This window comes from Larus michahellis, chromosome 4 (assembly GCF_964199755.1).
Source record: "Larus michahellis chromosome 4, bLarMic1.1, whole genome shotgun sequence".
Taxonomy (NCBI): domain Eukaryota; kingdom Metazoa; phylum Chordata; class Aves; order Charadriiformes; family Laridae; genus Larus; species Larus michahellis.
In genome coordinates, this window is record NC_133899.1 from 60,532,960 (window position 1) to 60,552,316 (window position 19,357).

The 19,357-nt window shown below is 38.3% G+C and overlaps 1 protein-coding gene across 3 annotated transcripts in view; it reads right to left on the reverse strand.

The window, feature by feature from the left end:
• PRKD1 (protein kinase D1) overlaps positions 1-19,357 on the reverse strand; it is a 135,976-nt gene that overhangs the window by 10,339 nt on the left and 106,280 nt on the right. For all 3 annotated transcript variants that reach the window (XM_074585053.1, XM_074585054.1, XM_074585052.1), the window contains 10 exons: positions 16,111-16,315; positions 14,170-14,293; positions 13,288-13,365; positions 12,065-12,344; positions 9,731-9,783; positions 8,267-8,339; positions 7,211-7,317; positions 6,610-6,771; positions 5,148-5,246; positions 3,709-3,976 (listed from right to left, as the gene is read on the reverse strand). In XM_074585053.1, the coding sequence (XP_074441154.1) occupies positions 3,709-3,976; positions 5,148-5,246; positions 6,610-6,771; positions 7,211-7,317; positions 8,267-8,339; positions 9,731-9,783; positions 12,065-12,344; positions 13,288-13,365; positions 14,170-14,293; positions 16,111-16,315 (1,449 nt within the window). The remainder of the gene's footprint in view (positions 1-3,708; positions 3,977-5,147; positions 5,247-6,609; positions 6,772-7,210; positions 7,318-8,266; positions 8,340-9,730; positions 9,784-12,064; positions 12,345-13,287; positions 13,366-14,169; positions 14,294-16,110; positions 16,316-19,357) is intronic.

Sequence of the window (19,357 nt, forward strand, 5' to 3'; positions counted from 1 at the left end):
TTTTTTTTCTTTCTTACAACTAAAAATATAACTTAAATAAATTTGTTTTAATTTTAAAACAAAGAATAATACTTCTTAGAAAAAAATACCTGGGTAGATCCTTCAAGACAAACAACAATTTCAAATCATACCAGCTTGAAAGAGATAGGTTGATCAATGCTTGTTTATAAAGAGCTTGTCGTATTCTGCTGCAGGATTACATTCCACATTGTGATATAACTCCCTTACAAGCTTGAGTGGAAGAACTAGTAGATGATAATTAATGTTCTCTTGGGAGAATCATTGCTTGATACAAATTCCAGGAAACAGTTAAACAATAAGTCTATTATGCCTTTTAAAAAAATCTATTACGGATCATTTATATGAAAACTTAAATATTAAAAAAAGTAATCATAGTCATGTATGCTAAAACTTCTGTTGAAAAACCATCAATTATTAATAATAATTGGCAAAAAGAATAATGGAAAAGATGTATCAGGCAAATACCCCATTCATTATCTTAACCTTTTTGGGAAGCTGAAAGACCTTATGACAAGCTAAAGGAGGATTTTCAAGTGCACAAATGTAACCTGTTGGGATTGAAACTAATTCCCTGTCTGAACTTCACAGATTTATAGCATTTAGTGCAGAGAAATTTATGAGCCCCAGTGACTGTATTTTAGTTACCAAAGTTCACATTTAATTACACAAATGGCTTGATGTCCAAGTGCTGACCAGTGATGAGTAGTGTTCCTCAGGGGTGGGTACTGGGACTGGTACTGTGTAACATCTTTGTTGGCAACGCGGACAGTGGGATTGAGTGCACCCTTAGCAAGTCTGCTGAGGACAGCAAGCTGTATGGAGCAGTTGACATGCTGGAGGGAAGGGATGCCATCCAGAGGGATCTCGACAGGCTTGAAAGGGGTGGGCTCATGCAAACCTCATGAAGTTCAACACGGCCAAGTGCAAGGTCCTGCACATGGGTTGGGGCAATCCCAAGTACATATACAGGCTGGGCAGAGAACGGATTGAAAGCAGCCCCGAGGAGAAGGACTTCGGGGTGTTGGTTGATGAGGCACTCAACATGAGCCAGCAATGTGTGCTCGCAGCCCAGAAGGTCAACCATATCCTGGGCTGTATGAAAAGAAGCGTGGCCAGCAGGTTGAGGGAGGTGATTCTGCCCCCCGACTCTGCTCTGGTGAGACCCCACCTGGAGTACTGTGTTCAGCTCTGGTGCCCTCAACATAAGACCTGTTGGAGCGAGTCCAGAGGGTGGCCATGAAGATGATCAGAGGGCTGGAGCATCTCTCCTATGAAGGCAAGCTGAGAGAGATTGGGTTGTTCAGCCTGGAGAAAAGGCTCCAGGGGGAACTTATAGCAGCTTTCCAGTACTTAAAGGGGGCCTACAGGAAAGATGGGAAGGGACTCTTTATGAAGGAGTGTAGTGATAGGACTAGGAGTAACTGTTTTAAACTGAAAGAAAGGAGATTTAGATTAGATATTAGGAAGAAATTCTTCACTGTGAGGGTGGTGAGTCACTGGAACAGGTTGTCCAGAGAAGCTGTGGGTGCTCCATCCCTGGAGGTGTTCAAGGCCAGGTTGGATGGGGCTTTGAGCAGCCTGGTCTAGTGGGAGGTGTCCACACCCACAGCAGGAGTGTTGGAACTAGATGATCTTTAAGGTCCCTTCCAACCCAGACCATTCTATGATTCTATGAAATAAGTTCTATTTGCAACGTTGAGTAAGAAACTTCATAAAATCTTTAAATAACCGCCTGTGTTTCCCCCTCCAAATGCTTCAGCGATTGATAGCATCAATTATCATGGCACTATTCAGGACTGTAATCCAGATTAGATGAGTTAGGACACTGGGTACAGATTTGCATTTTAACCATGATATATGGTCATAGATAACACAAACTGGATGGGGCCGGCAGGTGTACAGGGCCCATGCACCTGCCCTCTTTTTGACCTGCACAGGAGCGTGGACCAGAGTAGCTTGCATGAGAAAACCGTTCCTTTATCTCCCCTAGCTAATCTGGAGTTTGAGTTCAATTTTGAGCTCTAAAAGTCAGCGTTATCAAATAGTACTTGAACAGATATCTAGATGCCAACTCCCTGTGTTAAACACAATGGATCTGTTCAGATTGTTTTCAGGTTTTTGTTTAGCACAATAGAGTGGCTCATCAGTTAGGAATTCAAAATATACAATAAAATCACAACGTATAAGCAGATTTTAATTTAGTCATTTGCTTAAGCGTATTCTTTCCCAACCTTCTGCATGCTTGCAGCCTGATAACCATCAACTCTTAATGAAGGCTGTGATTCTATGAAAGGAGAGATAACACCCCAGTAGGTGAGTTTTCTGTAGGTGCTCTACTGAATCTTCACCTCTGAATGTAAAAATTGATCTTCTGTCTACCACAGTAGAAACTTGTGGGAGACAATTTCTTGCAGCCTCTTCAGTGTTGATTGCTGTTTGCTTATCTCTAGCACCAGATAAAGCATTGCTGCCAACAGATTCTGTCAGCTTACATATCAGAAGTGTGTGGAGGTTCAGGAGGACTTCAGTGTGTAATTGTGCAGATTTATATCTGCTTTTTTTTTTTTTCCCCCAACAGATCTCATCAAACTTCATCTGCCACTGAGATAAAACAACAGACAATGCTCTCAAAGCATTTTTCAGCTGAGAATCTCTCACGGCTATATTACAATGAGCAGTAGCCACACTTCTCTAAGGCACCATTAACACGTAAGTTAAACATGTCACCTGAAACCCAAAAATCTGTACTGTAACTAATGGAAATTGTAAATGCTAATATTTTAATCAAATTTGGTACATACTAATATTCAGAAAAAAAGATAAGAATCTGATGTTTATATTGTTTCCTCTAAGACTTACGAAGCAATCTTGCAAAACATTAAGGAAATAGAGATAATGATTTAAAAAAAACAACCCAGGGAAAATCAAGCTGCCTGAAAATCTTTGTTATGTACAAGAATTGTTGGTGAAACCAGAACTATTATTTTTGTTAAATGCCCTACGTAACTGTTTTCAGAGACATCTTTAATAGAATTCATTTACTTTCTTTAAAGATGTTCATAGTGAAGCATTCACATTATTCTTTTACTACCAAAAATCTCTGATGTCTTTGACTAGAATCCTAGTTTCCAAAGCCTCATTGGTTATCTCCAAGCCTTCCCCCACCTGCAGAAAGCCTCTTCTACGACACTTTCTCACACTGTTCTTGAAACCTTATCTGCTTGGAATGGTTCGGTATCTTTATCTTCTCCACAGAAAGACTATCAGGGTACAGCATTCTACTGAATAAAACTAAAGTATTGGCACAAGTAGAATGAGAAAAAGACTGCAGAGGTACTAGAGCTGAAAGAAGAGGTACAGAAGTAAATATAAGCCACACCAGTTTCAGCAGCTGAGGTTCCCCACAAGATTCTATAGCAACTCAACCTGTAGGTGGCTTTGTGCCTCCTTCAGCGCCTCCCTGAGAGATCCCAGGTTACAGAATTATGCCATATGCAGTCTAGACATGCTCTGCAGGAAATGTCTAAAGCAGCTGACAGCACGAAACAGAGACTTCACATTATGGTACCTTGAAATTTCAATTATTTTTTTTCCCCCCACTGGTACATACAGGGAAAAAAACATAACAGCAAAATACAACTACTCTTTTTTAGCATTTATATAAAACCAGCCACAAACAAATATTACCTTCATGAGAAATTTCTTTCCAAGGATTAGGTGGATACATGAAAGCAGCATTCTGGATTTGGTCGTGTATGTCTTCATCTTCATTGAATGGAAAGGTACCACTGAGGCTTACATAAATGATGACACCCACCGACCACATATCCAGAGACCTGTTGTAGCCTTTGTTTCTCAGCACTTCTGGAGCAAGGTAGGCTGGTGTTCCTACAACTGAACGCCTAAATGATTTCTCCCCAATGATTCGGGCAAAACCAAAATCACAAAGTTTTACCTGTTTAAAGAAAAGTGCTATAGTAAGACAGACGTTATTTTTATTATCAAACACATACTTGAGGAACTTTTAGCATGGTTTAGTTGCAAGATGCATCTCCTACTGTTTCTTCAAGGATACTTTTTGTTGAACTCCTCTTTGAGAGGAATAAATACCCTTAATTCCACTGAGACGTTAGATCAGATTATCAGTTCATTGCATCTCCTCTATTCTTTCACTCCATGAATACACCATGGTAAACCCAGTAACACAGGACAACTGAGAATGAAAGAAATGCAGTTTCAGGTGAGCCTAACACCTCAGGCTGCTGGTGAAAGTAGTAACACAAAGTAACACTAATTCATTCATAGCATAAAAACACGGCAAACAGAAAAATTTTCTTACGTTTGGTTTTTTTCCTAAATCACGTTAAGTTGATTTAGTTCTTGAACTTCCACTTTCATTTTATTGTGGACCTAGTTACACCCTGCCTCTCTGCAAACTTCCTTGTCTGATTTCTTCAGAGGGAAAGATTTATCTGCTTAAAAATTCTCACTGAACGCCTCAGTATACATCCTTCCTTTCCAATTACTGATACTGATATTATTTAGAAATTACCAACAGTGCTCCTTTTGAATACGGGCAGTTGGAGGAGATCACAGTTGAACTCTGCAGATCAAAGGTAACAGGAGCTGATACAAATACTTCTTAATGAGAAATACAACAACGAGCCAGAAAGGATATTTAAATAGTCTGCAATCTACCTGGCATTTAAATGCATAAAATTAAGGAAGAAGCTCTTGTTCTTCATGAGCTCTACCCTAACTTTCCGAAAAAAAACTGCCTTTCCGGTGACTGCTTGCAAATTGTCACTTATCTGGATCAAATCAATCAGATAAGTAATTTCTGCTGTAAATGTGCGCAAATTAGAGACAAGCGCACAAGTAATGTCACACTTGCAACTCTAGTTGAATATTTTAGGCAAATGACAAAAGGCAAGGATTTTTCAACGTTTCTTGTTTGGAAAGTTTTTTGATTAAGTAATCTGTTTTTTCATATCTAAAAATCCTGTGTAGTTCCTGGAGGAGATACAGAGAGGTCGCTAGTCACTTTTTTGTTTGTTCATAAAACAATGATTGCTAACACGTAATAACTTAACAATTTATCTTAAGAAAGGGCACTTTCTACTTGCCTGTGGGAAAGGATCAGCTGATGCCAATAACACATTTTCTGGTTTGAGGTCACAATGAACAATATTTTTGAAATGAAGATGTCTTAAAGCAACAAGGATCTGTGAAGAAAGAAATCAGAAAGAAATTCAGTTTTGAATGACGTAAATTTTTTTTGGTTTTATATTGTTTGGACAATATCGGTGATCAGAGAATCAAGGACCACTGTAGAGAAAAACAATCCAACAAGAATGTACCTTTTACAACAATGTCTACAATGGGAAAAAAACAAAGCACAAAAATGTCAGCTATTATTTGCTGTGCCTCGTTTTCTTGATGTTTTACTGTCTGAAATATGATTTCTTCCCCCTCCAAAGACTTCATATCCTAAACACTTTTTTTCAAAAACTGGATTCTAAGTATTTGTTTACTTTTTTTTTTTTGGGAGAACTTTGGATGCAGGGACATTTGCAAAATGACCTTCCAGACCTAAATTCACTCAAAAAATTTCACAGAAATATTATGTGATCCATTTTAAACTTTTTCTTGAGGAGAGAAAGCATAAGGAGCCTTGCATGAATTTTTATTCCATTCCACACACAAGAACGTGGCAACAGAGCATAACAGAAATTTTTATCCTATTCCTGTGGTTTTAATTCCTTTCCTTGTGTCTGGTCAGGGGCTGGCAGAATTTCCCACTATATTAGAGCGGGGAATGTCGAGGAGGCTGAATGAACCTGGGAAGGCAAGAAACCAAATTCTGAAGCTGGTGGCAGTTTCTCCCATGAAAGCCTAAAAAATAGGGAACCTACTACAGTCTACCCTGAATAATAAACTTCCACCACAACCCTGTTGTTCCTGCTCCTTTCTTTTTTCTGACCGCTGAAACGTGGACTGCTCTGACTCTGGGGCAGCTCACTTCTCAACTGTGTATCCAAATGTAAATCAGTATTACGGGCAGCCACAGAAGCACTATGATAATGTGACAACAGGAAGAACAAAAAAACCCCAACCCAGATCACACTGTTAACAGAAGTCATACAGGAAACCAAACTAATTTAATCAGAGGTAGTGCTGAGATCCAATCTCCGCACAGAAAATATGCACAAAAGTGCATAGTACGAACTGCAATGGTTAGGCATCGGGCAGCTCAAGAGGCTCAGATTTCTTTGTGTAGGTCTTCGACAGTTTGCTGTTAGTGCTTTGCATCCATTTCTTGTGCTTAATTCTTGAAGCATATGAGAAACTGTAGCTTGATGGCCCTTCCATCCAGCAGCCAGACAGCTGTACACGTGTCTAGTTCTAGGTCGTCTTAATGGTTTACGACCTACCAGACAATGTACACAAAGCCGTCTGTACCATCCCTGATATTACAATTCAAGCTTTCATAAATCAGACAGGTAAATTATGCCAAAAGCAAAACATAAGAAACAGTGATAATAATTGACCTCAAATCTCCTTCTAGGTCTATAATTAATTTCTTACCTGAGTAATTAAAAACTTTGTTATTCTCTCTGGCAACCTGCCCTTTTCACTTGATAAGATCATCTCCAGCATGTCTCCATGGAGTTTTTCCATAACAACAAACACTCTTTCCGGTGTCTCAAACATACACTCCAGATTTACAACTCCAGGATGGTGAAGATTCTATTAAAGATAAATACAGCACTTGAATAACATAGATTTCCCAACATGATTACTAGGTTTTGTCATTACATAGCCAGTCTTCGCACCTTCCTAAACCAGACAACATTTCACTCTTTCATAATTTAAACTGTGTGCCTAATCTGTCGGCAACAGGCATGAAATATCTAGGGAGAGCATAGGAGGATGGATGAACTTCAAATAATTTTAACAAACACACATGTTCCTTATTGTGCCTGGTGGTTAAAACTGCAGAAACTGTAATTCCTAACATTAGATCCCCAATATATTTGGTCTTGGCTATTTATGCAGATTAAGCAGCAAAAATACTAGTAATTTTTGCAAAATACTAGTGATTATCAATTAAAATAATTATCATATTATCTGATATTTATAGTAATGTATAAATGGAGTTAATATGGTAAAAAGAATAGAAAAATACCTGTAAAATTGCAACTTCATTACGAAGTTGACTTTCCTGTTTAGTTGGAAACCTTAGTTTGTCAATTATTTTAATGGCAACATCTCTTCCTGTTTTACGATGTTTTCCTGCATTAATAACAGAAAAGGCCTCTATCAATTAACATGATTAATTCTGAAAAACATTCCACTTCCACTGGATTGTACAAATGAACACAACCAAGTAATTGTCAGAGCAGGTTTACAGCAAATTAAGTCACGTAAGTCATTAAAAGTTTTCTGTCCTTTCCCTTCTTCCTACCCTTTGACAAGAGAACTTTTCTCATAATCATCTGACAAAGCTGTTTAAACGTGTAAGAAACATACAAATGAGAAAGCAGGCTCTGCATTTCAAGAATATAGATGCAAAGTTAACTTTCTAATATATATATATATGCTTGTTCGTATACTTAAGCTGCATTGTCTGTAACTGGCAGGTTGGAGGCTTAGTCCTTCAACAGTAGTTCCAGACTAGCAAATAAGGAAATAGGTGATTGCCTTTAGGCATGTGAGTGCATGTCGCAGGTTTATCAGACTCACAGAGATACTTCAGTGAGAAATTTGTAGTTAGTTCTCACTTCACACTGTCTCAAACAACAGCTGTATGTAGATACAGCCCCAAAAACTGCTGAAAAAAGGGAGGAAAACCAGGAAAAATTATTAAGAAAATAAACCCAAAGAAACAATTCTAACAAACTACTGAGAAACAAAGGAAAAAAGCTCACAAAAACATGCCAAGAAAAACAGCAGGAAGAATAAAGTATACATTTTTTTCTTCTTCAGTTATAGTTCTCGAACACTTTTCCGCACTTACAGAGAAGATGAAGCTATTAATATACACTGACCCACTACTGGGTAGAAAACTTCAAATTACAAAATGACTTTGTCAACAAAACCCAGTTTCATTGTTTAATGAATGCTCCTTACATGAAACAATGGGAGCTAATTTCTGTAACAAAACATTTCAGAGTCCAAATACTTTCACCATTCAAAAAATTTTCTATCTTAAATATAAGCGTAAATGACACCAAAGCCTTACCTCCATAAACAATTCCAAACTGTCCTGATCCCAACACCTCATCTGGGAAGATCTGGTATACAGTGCTAATATCCTGTTTATATAAACACAACAAATATTAAGCCTTGAGAAACAAAATTTGTATTTCATTTGCTTTTTCTAATGAGAAGTAGCACACATTTACTATAGTACATTTCAAAACATATTATCTGCCAAAAACATTCATACAAGTTTTCTTAAAAGCCACGTTAACTGCAATTGCTATAAAAGCTGCTGCATCTTTGACAGGTTTCAGCTGCTGCCATATTCCAGGCAAGTAGCCCTCGGTGCACAACATCGCACTTTATCTTTGTGAAACGTCATGATGAAAGTAGATATGGAAATGAAGAGGGTCTTGTTAGCAACGTTCTACCCAGATGTCCCAGGATCCCAGATCTAGGAATTGCTGCTGGTTTTACCGAAAAGGGAGAAATTACAAATTTAAAATGTTCTTGCAAAAGTTCCTATGTCAGCTCACATCAACCACGGAAATGCAAGTGGTTTCTTAGTTTATAGAAAGCTTTGTGAGTATCAGCAGTTCTGGGCTTTGGCTGTCTGTGTTTGTCCACTGAGAGGGGTAAAATATTCCATCCGTGCTGGAGAGGGAGTCTCACATCTCGCTGTTTCTTAGTGCCCAAACACAGGCTAAAGCACAAGCTATTAGCGGATTAATTTCGGAGACTCAAACAAACCTCAAATCTTGAAGCTCAGTTTCATTTTCCTGGTTTTTAACCAGCAGCAGATACAATGAAGAGTAAAAGAATGCCAAGGACTTGATGATAAAGTCTGTCTTGCTTTTTCTTAGGAAACAAATGGACACATCTTTCCCTGGGATTTTTCCGGCAAATACCAGAGCGGCCCCAAAGCTATTCTGGGCTGCAGGCAGTCCTGTTTATTTCCTTTGCCCCCGAGACAGAAAACCAGTGGTGTGACTGTTTGCCTTGACCGCATGCCCTGTGTCTAACAGTCCTAGGTAAAAGAAACCCAGACTTCTTTACATGTGTGCAACAACATGTGTAACTCTTCCTTCGGACAGAGCTTCATCTCTGTACGACAGAGAATAGCTGATCTCTCAGTGATGACAGGAAACAGTATATTTATCAAGGATTGTGATTGGCTTTACAAAGTCCAGCTGACAGAAATCCCACGAACTAATAACTCCTACAGCTCACTTTTTCTTTTGGTAATTAACTCCCTACAAGGACACGTAGTTACATTCTGTGTTAAAAGAAATTACCCACGTGTAATTCTTGCATCTCAAGACAAGGTGCCATGAAGACGATTTTTCTCAGAAGTTCGCAAAGCTAATTGTTTGTTAATTTCTACAAAGTAAGTCAAAAATGGCTGATGGGAACTCCTCTCCAACATTCCTCTTTGCCAAAGAAATCAATGACTTCGCAAGCTTAATCATAGCACGTCTAGCACCAGCATCCAGAGAACACTCACCACATTTTCTTGAACTTGGCAGTTTGACACAGAAATACTGATGGATATATCCCCTGGGGAAGAAAGTAAAATATACTTTAGATTGCTGTGCTTTTAGTTCAAACATGTGGTAACAGGAAATGACATTTACATTACATCAATATCTACTGACAGCTCTAGAAACAGGACCAATTAGGTCAGCTTGTTCATCTAACAGCCAATATAAAATCACACCAGCCCACAAATACGTGACTTCAACAAGTTTTGTGGTGCATGGTAAAGAACAGAATTATAGATTTCATTATTAATTTTTAATAGAGGAATCTCTTAATTCCCATTTTTAACCTTACTATTGTTTTTTGTGCATTCTTTTTTAGGGCTTTACAGTTCATGCAAATAACGTAACTGCAAATAGGGTAAACTGGTTTTATTCAGTGAATGTAATAATATATTTTTTATAGTGTTATCTACAGAGTATTTGATGCTCTTCACGTCAATACACATTCAAACTGGGATATGTACTGTTAAAAGTAATACACATTTCAACTGGCTTAAGAGACATTATTAAAACACATGATGGAAATAAAAACTTGCACTTGTGCTTTAATACAACAAATATCAGATCCAAGCTCTACAAAATCAGAGTTTAGGATGCTAACATAAGCATTTTGAACTGTAAATCTATTGAGGGGTTCAATAAAACCTGAGGATATGCCTACTGCTGAGTGTATCACGCAAAGACGTCATTTTCAGGAGGAGAGAACGGTTCTTTGGAGCATCGCCACTTCTGTCTCCTACCTCTGCCTAGAATTTCTTAGTATGGATTTCAGCCTCAATCAACATCAGTGTTCTCTACTATAAAGCCCGTACTACACTCCGAAGACACTCACTCCTGCCCATCAGCACCTTCCATAGTTGCCTAAGTAGCATGAGTGAGTTCTGCCCCGTGTGACTTATTCCCTTGTCCTTTCCTTAGGAACAGAATGGTTTTGGAATGGAATGTTTCAGTTACATAGAGGCCTTTAATCACTGCCAATTTGTTTTCAAATGTATGTGCTGTTTTGTGTTTACGTGAAAAAAGGCAGGGACAAAGACTTTGAGCAGAAGACAGAAGGTTGCTGTCACCCTCAGACCCCACAGGAGCTTGTTCTAAAGGTCTCAGATGACCTCAATTTTCGCATAAAACCCCCAAAGATAACTACTAACTTGTAAAGAAAATTTTCGAACTTCCCAAGAGAGAAGACAGCTGTCATTCTGGGTACAGCATTTTAGGTGATTTATTTAGCTATGCTGGGCTCAAACCAGGGGCACTAGGCAACTAGCCTGATTGAAATGACACCCAGAATTTGACACTATTTTATGCAGGAACCCATTCGAGAAAGCAAAGGATGGAACTGATCTAATCTGATATGTGAGCTGTTGTGCCTGGAGACGTAATGCCACAGCCTGTTGTATCACTTTGTTTCTGAAGGGCTTGCGGTCTTATTAGCATCTCGCGCTGCATTGATAGCATCCAGGCGTCAAGTGCTAAAGAGGGTATTTATCACAACAAAAGTTCTAATCCAAATTGTGTAGCCATACCCAAATTTGCTTTACACTAACTAGGCTGAGTACGAGTAGCAGAGCAACCACAGCAGCACATGGCCAGTAGTGGGGAATTGTTTCCTCTGTGCTACTTTGTTATCAGTCCCTGAGCTAGATTTAAATGAATTTCATGTTTGGTTTGCATAAGCTGTCATCTTTGCCAGAGAATTACCCAAAGGTACGTAAATTGGAGGCAAAGATATATTCAGTCTTTTTGGTCCTACGTAACATCTATGCCTTGTTGTGCTTAGAACAGCTGCTCTTCACACTTGAGTTCACTTCATCTCAGCATGGGACAAACTTTGCGGCAGTTGTATGGCCAAATGTGATGAAAGGGAGCATATCATCTATGCTGTAGTGACCTAAAGAGTGAAGAGCTGCTTCTGCAGATAGCTAGAAAAGTAAATGACAGTTGTGATGGGAAAAATCTATCAGTTCCCAACTGGAGCTCAGAAAACTTCATGCCTCTGCACAAGGACGCTATTACTCATGTCAGCAACGCAAATGTGGATGAGATGCCTTATAAATAGAACTATTTGCTCGCTAACAAATCGGCATCTTGTATGTTAATAGAGACGTCCTAGTATAAACTGGAAACACACGGATGAGAAACTGTGGCATTCAAAATAATGTGCAGACAGGTGATATGCCATGACAGAACAGCCTTTACTAGCTGTGCAACACTTCCGTTTTGACGTGTGCATAAGATTGAGTAATATCATTTGTGATATGACTCTGCTTATCTGAAATGGAGGAAATGAATAAACTTACTGTGTAGGCTGGGTCCTGACCCAGTTGATGCCCCTTTAGGGATGACGGGCATCAGGGCGTGCTGTATTGCCATCTCCCACATGCGCGCCACATCGATGCCAATACCACTGGTGATAACACTGTTATTCAGTGGGACACTTGAGAGGATTTCTATGTTTTCTCCAACATAATAGACTATATTTGCTGTGCTTATTTCAAAACAATGAGGATTGGCTCCTTGAGGCAGTAAAGTGAAAGTTTTTGCAGGTTCCAGAGACAAAATTTCAGACAATGGGATCTCCTAAATGAAAAAATGTATCATTTTATATGTTGATAATCTTGACACAGAAAACTACAAGCATAAACTTTATTTAACTAATTTACGATATTAGCTGTTGCTTTTAACCATGTGCTTCTTGTAACCTGAAGCTCCATGACACTGAGGACTGTTGATGGTAAAATACTAAATGCTTCTCTCCAAGACCAAGTAGAACTTTACTTATTTAATTAAACTTATCGAAGAGAGGAGCGAGGTGCCATCAGACAGTAGCAGCACCACCCATATATCAACAGAAATACACTAGAAAATTAAACCCTGTTGAATCCTTATTTAATAAAATGTATTTGAAATGAATTATTTGCAGAATAAATCTATTCAACATGAAGATTACAAATCCACATTTCATATAGGTGTAAACTTGATTGTTTCATCTTGAATAACACTTATGGCATGTTTCACTGACATATTTCCCCGAGAGGAAGGCTCATGAAAAAAAATAATTCCATTACTAAAACTCATTGCAGTAATGCCCAAGGAGTTTAACTGCCTCAGATAAAATGATATGAGCATTAAAATAATCTTTTACAATCAAAATCACAACATAGGGTCCAAAGGACAGAATTTAAATAATATATACAATACCTAATTGTTTGGAAAGACTCTGTATTATGAATGACAGAATGTCAGATGAGTTTCGTGCCAGAATTTGTCGCTGGTACTGAATTGCCCCTGTATAAAAACCTTCAATTTCCACAACATGTATTTTACAAGTCCCCGTTAGCTGACACCTTCCTGATCTGAGACTCGTTTGTGAAAGGCAAAACACAAATATGCAGCTTAAATAATGAAAGCAAACATAGATCAAAGTTAACCTACTAGTGTACTTGTAGTAAGTATCTATTAATCCAGCAAGTCAGTCATTATATTCTGCTGGCACAAAAAGAGATTGAAAAATATTCCTTACTTTGTAATATTTGCTTCCAGTATCATTTTGAAAAAGTGTGATGCATTTGCTGTCCAGTCTCCAGTAGTGTCGCTTCCTCTGCAATGAAAAACAAGGGGAAAATCCTTCTAGCATTTTCCAAGTAAATTAACAAAATGTTCATTTCTCAAAAGCATCGCTTCCAAAATGTTTCATTAAGTTTGAAAAGATCAGTTCTGAATGATAAGGATTCACTTGCTATTACAAGATTTTTATGAGGACTTCATATTTAAGTTTAGGATTTATAGGGCCACCCTCTGTTGTTTTGGTAATAACCGAGCTCTGTTCAAATTGTTCACATTTTAAAAATTTAAAATGTCCCTTTGTTGTCCGCATTACATTCAGCACAATTTGCTGCTAAAACAATTAAACTTTCTTTTTCTATCAGTTGTAACGCTCCAGCTCACTTTAGAAGGCCACACACTAAAGTCATTACTCCTGCTGACTCCAGGTCAGACTGAAAATAACTTTTTCCTACGCTAAATCTATTTTACAAAACCCTCAATTCACCTAGCAGTAAGATATCTAGGAGACCGCAGCTGGAAGGTAAAGCTACTTTCCAGAACCCCTAAGGTGCTAATATTATTTTTTACTTCCTTCAGAATGTCTTCACATTTGGCTGCCTGTGATAATGCAACTGACACATTCAGATATTTTTTTGTGTATTTCAGCTGTCTCCCATTTCTTACAAGCAGTGCCAGTCCTCAGTTGTGACATGAGTCAAGACATTAGGAATGACAAATACTGCAAAAAAAGCCTTACATGAGTGACTGTAAATTCTCAGAGTATTGTTAGGATTTGATTCTGTACTATCACACAGTACGTACTAAGACAGGAAGAAAGGTCTTCCTTCACATTTCTTACCAGTGTGTCCTTGCTTGTATAGTGAACCATCCAACCCTCCTTCATTACTGTGCTACTTCTCCTTTTTGTGTGCTTCACAGATTGTACCACTCTCATTAATGGAATATTGTTGCTGGTTGAAGGGCTTAAGAATAAATCAATAAAGGCTTTTAAAAAGAAGATAACTTTGGACAAAAAGAAAAAAATCTTTTAAATCAGAATATACATATACATCCAATATCCACATTTATATTTATCATCGCTATCAGACCTGGACACTATTTTATTTTGTCATTCCAAGTATCTTGAGATTACAAAGAAAAAACAATTGTAATGCTACATCAGGAGAAGGCACACACACGCACATACACAGGCACACACACACTCTCTCTCTCCCAAAAATATTCCTAAAGATGAGCTAAGAAAATGGGCAAATGACTAAGGCCTCAACCAGGGTGTGGGAGCCACAGCTCAAGCCTGTGCTATGCATGATTCAGAGCAGTACTTGATCGCGAATCTCTCATAATCTAAGTAAACACTGCCCATCAGATTACTGTCCTGTGATCTTCCTCGGGTTCAAACACACAGTGGAGTTATGAAGGTTTACAGAATAAAAAACGCATCAGCTGACCAGCTGTGTGTACCCTGGCAGGGTATAGCAGAGAATCTGCTGGAACCTCTCAGAGAAAGAGGTTTATGCTAATACATTTTATCCTCAAAGACCTAAAGCAACATCCCATTGCCGTGCACTCTGGGGTATGCACACTGAAACTTTCCACGACTCGGCTAACACACAGTAAGTCGGGAAGGCATGGGAACTTGACAGCATGCCTGATAGCACCACCAGATAACATCTGGAATATCTAGTTGGAGAGGTTTAAGACACCAAGCCCATCTTCCCACTTTCCTTGCTGTTGGAGTTAACCATTCCTAGAGCAGATTCTGCATAATGGACTATGGACTCAGAATCTGCTCAATCCTAATCCTAATTGCTAAATTATTTCTGGCAGAACTTTACGTGGAGATGCTGCATTGTACGTGAAAACACAACACAGAGACCTCATGCATTCTGCCCTGCTGGCAAAGCTATTGGTGCAACAACTCCAACAAAAAAGGGCAGAAAGTGCCCAGGAAAAGAATAATATCTGAAGTTTCCACAGTTGTTCTGACTGTGGGTGTCTGCAGACGGCCCTGCTTCACTATAACGCATCCTGGAATTAAATAACTATAACCAATCCTGGAAATAAAACATTTTCTAAATTGTCAATTTCCAATGAAAACACAGAACATGTGCTGTCTTAGAGTGTCATTAAGAGTGTAACATAGAGCTAACATTTTTTTTTGCCTAAAAATGATCAAATGAGCTGCAGAGTCCCTATATGACTATCCTAGTCTGTACTGACAAGATATTAAGTTTTCATGGGCTTTTAATAGATCACTTAAAAATAATCCAGGGACATGGAGACTACCCTCACAAATGTATTATTGCATACATTGCAAAGGTATTACTGGAAATACAGGGATGCCCCTCAACTAAGTAAAACACGTACCTTGGTTATCAATGTTTTTATTAGTTGTAATTGGGTATTTATATTATTTTTTTTTAAATGACCAGGCATTGTACTTTTAGTTGGGAAAAAATGCTTGGGAAAATAAATTTTAAAAATTGTTCTTTATTGCTCACGCACAAATACAGTTTCACATCATAATCTTCATAAGAGAGCAGATCTGTAACAATTACTTGTGCATCAGTTTTCAGTTTCTACTTCAACTTGACAATAACTTTTAAGTTTCTCATAAGTTCCTAATGCATCTATTAGTGAAGCAATCTCACTGCAATTTCAGAACCGCCACATATCACTAGCTCTCTCCATTCTCAAGGAGTGAGAATAGGGTCCATGTAGATTCCCTTAGGCATGACACTTCCAAATAAATAGAAAAGAAGATGGAAGGTACGCTCACCTGATCATCCTGTTAGACTCATCATGATCTGGATCAGCATCCTGCATTTCCCCGTTGTCACTATGGCATCCTGTCATTGACATCTCAGAATCCTGAGCTATAGATTCTTCCATGTCATCTATAAAACCACTGTTTCTTTCACTGTCATTGTCGTCACTCCCTTCTTCCATGACCACGTCAGACTCAGCTCCAGGACTAAGGAGATCTGGAATATAAGTTCTGAAGTTATTATCTGAAAACATACAATACTCCAATCACAACATCCTGACACATTTTGAGCTCCAGGAAAACTCAGGTTCTCTTTGGATCTGTCTCTACTCGGTATGTATTGGTGAAGTGTGGTCTGCAACCAGCCATTCAGAAAATCACGACTGAAAACTGTAAATGCATCAAAGCAAAATACTCTCAGAAATACAACTTTCTATTAAAAACATCAAAGTCAAGGCAGAACTTATCCATGGACTCCTATCAAACATTCTACAATCATGAACTTTATTTCTGAGATCTGGCAGATTTTCTATACAGCTTGAGTATTGTGTACTGGCTTGATGGCTGTTGACAGGCTACAGCTGCAAACTGATGCTAGGATAGCAGTAATTTCAAAACTAGGAATTTTGTAATATGATGATGACATGGCGATGAACTACTGAAATAACTCCCAAGACAATTACTTACAACGTGAACTATATTTTTGGGGAAAAAAGATACTTCCTTTGCACCAGTGTTCTCTGTGAAGGCTGCATAATATGGCACAGTAATCCATAAGCTTTAAACTTACTTACATAAGGACTTACTTTACAAAAACAAACAAACAAACCCAAACCAAAATAAAAAAAAAAATAATAAAAAAAAGGCATTTTGTTAAAACTCAGCCTGCTGCTATACAGGCTGTGATCTAACATGTCAAAATCATCAGTATTGTCAGATAGGAAACACACAAAGAATTTTTCTGGGATGTTTGCAGTGTTTTAGGAATTTGAAGTAAGGTAAAATCACATAGAATACACCAAATATTATCATCAAGAAACTGTTGCCTAATTGTGTGGAGGAAGGTTTCTTGACAGTCAATGTAGAGGGTGCTCCAAAAGAAAAAGCAGAATGAACTGGCTGACAGCAAAACGTTATGAATTGATAGCATTTCACTCAAATTGGAAGTGCACAGCTGAAAGGTTTGTTCCCATGTACAGTAGTCTTAAAATGTTTGGGTATAAGTTACTGATGCGTGATTAAGAGACACATCATACTTCATCTCTAGCAGAAACAGTCATCCAGTCATGAATGACACTTTACAGTGCAAGGCTCTCTCTTTGCTATTTGTACAACACTTTTAAATCTCTATTTTTAATAAACCAAATCACTTAAAAATAACCTCCCACATTTAGTGCCTAATGTGTTTCTTAATGAGACCATACTTGGAATTTTATTGCTTCAGCTCTTCCTTCACTTACTATTCTGGGGAAGATGCATCACACAGCAGATGGACAGAGTGACAGATACTGTATTTATTTATTAAGTTTGAAAATAATGTGAACCAAATTACTGTAAAAATAGAAATGAGATACCAGGATGAAATTGCCTTTGATAATCCTATGGACCCTGTATCAGTCATTTAGGATACACAATTAAGAATTCTACCGTGATGCCATGGATACTATACTGTGGATATTATTTGGTGGGGAAAACCAAACTCTATAAATTTTAAGAGTACACTCGGAGTAAGCCTGGTGTACGCGTTCTCACCCCAAGTGGCCTTGCACAAGCTTTCCTCACTCAGATCTTCCTCAGACAAACCATCACTTCCCATCAGGCTGGCATCAGAGTCATGCGTAGTCATGCACGTCAACAAAAGTAGCGTGTTGCTTGTGGGGCAAAGGCGGGGAAAGGGCACAGAGGGTGTGTTGGAGGGATGAAATACAACTGCCTCAAATAGAAAGAGGGAACTTCAAGGAATAATTCAGAAACAAATGTAAATTTTGTTCATTTAGTCGAGTTGTCCAGAAACAAGGCTTGCCTTCCTGTCTGCTCTTAAGGCTTTTGATCAATCATGATTTGCACATCTCGCTACAACTGCACTTATGAAGGAAAAAATTTATCATTCATAAACAGATTTAGTTACTTTCTCTGACTGCAAATCCCAGGGAAAACTCTATACTGTTATCAATGGAATTAACATAACATGCATGTTTAGCTCTTAGATTTGAAAATCAAGCTATAAACTTCCATAAGCATTGTTACCTGCACTCCTGAAGAAATAGTTATGTTATGGGATGGTTAATGGTTAAGTGAGCTATAAATGGTGTAAAGATTAAACAATAATAAAAAAAATAGTAGTGACTCCAAGGGTCCAGTTTGAGGTGCATCAGAGAGGAACACGCAGTAGGATTACAACATAAACCTTCTAGAAAATCATGCAACTTATCATGTTTCAAGTTGGATACTCGGCATCTGAAATATTTTTGCCTACACTAATTGCCATGAAACAGAAAAACAGTCACACTACTATGAGAAATACTCTGAAAGATATTAGTTAACATTCCTAATTTTGAAAATTCTTGATATCTCTTCAGTAAAGTAGATCCCCAATTTAAAGTTTGAAAAAGTACACCTAATAAGGCGCTACTTCATTAACTTCAGAAGCAGTTTAGCCTGGCAACTTAACATGGTCATATGCATTAGAAACTGAACACTTTACCACACTTCTCATTCCCTTATCACATAGAAAAGTGACATTTTCAAGGCAATCAACAACTCATCTACAACCACCCTTTTTTCTCCAGTACCGTCTGTCAAGCCTACCCATACATTCCTATACTTGACACGAAACCGACAGCACATGTATGGGAAAATCGGCAGATACCCAAGCTTTTATTTCTGGCAACTGATATGATTTATTTTTACGCCAACAGTAAGTGGTAGAATTTTTTCCTGGAGGGCCTTCCCAGTTCTTCCAGGTATACTTTTCCTTCTCAGGAAGATTATCCTAAAACAAACACTTTTTTCTCCCCCCAGATTAAAAAAGCAATTTTGTGCTTGCATCTGAGAGGTGAGTGCCAGCTTCTCATGCGTGTAGCTTTTTGCTTTATTCTGGCATGCTGCATTCAACAGGCCACGATCACCCAGCCGTTTTGCTGCTGCCACCAGCTCTGTGAAAGTGACTCCTATTTGGAAGACACGTGCTCAGAGTTGATGGCATAAATCCTACCACTCGTAGGGTTCCTCCCACACTTCGTCTTCGATGTTCAACAAA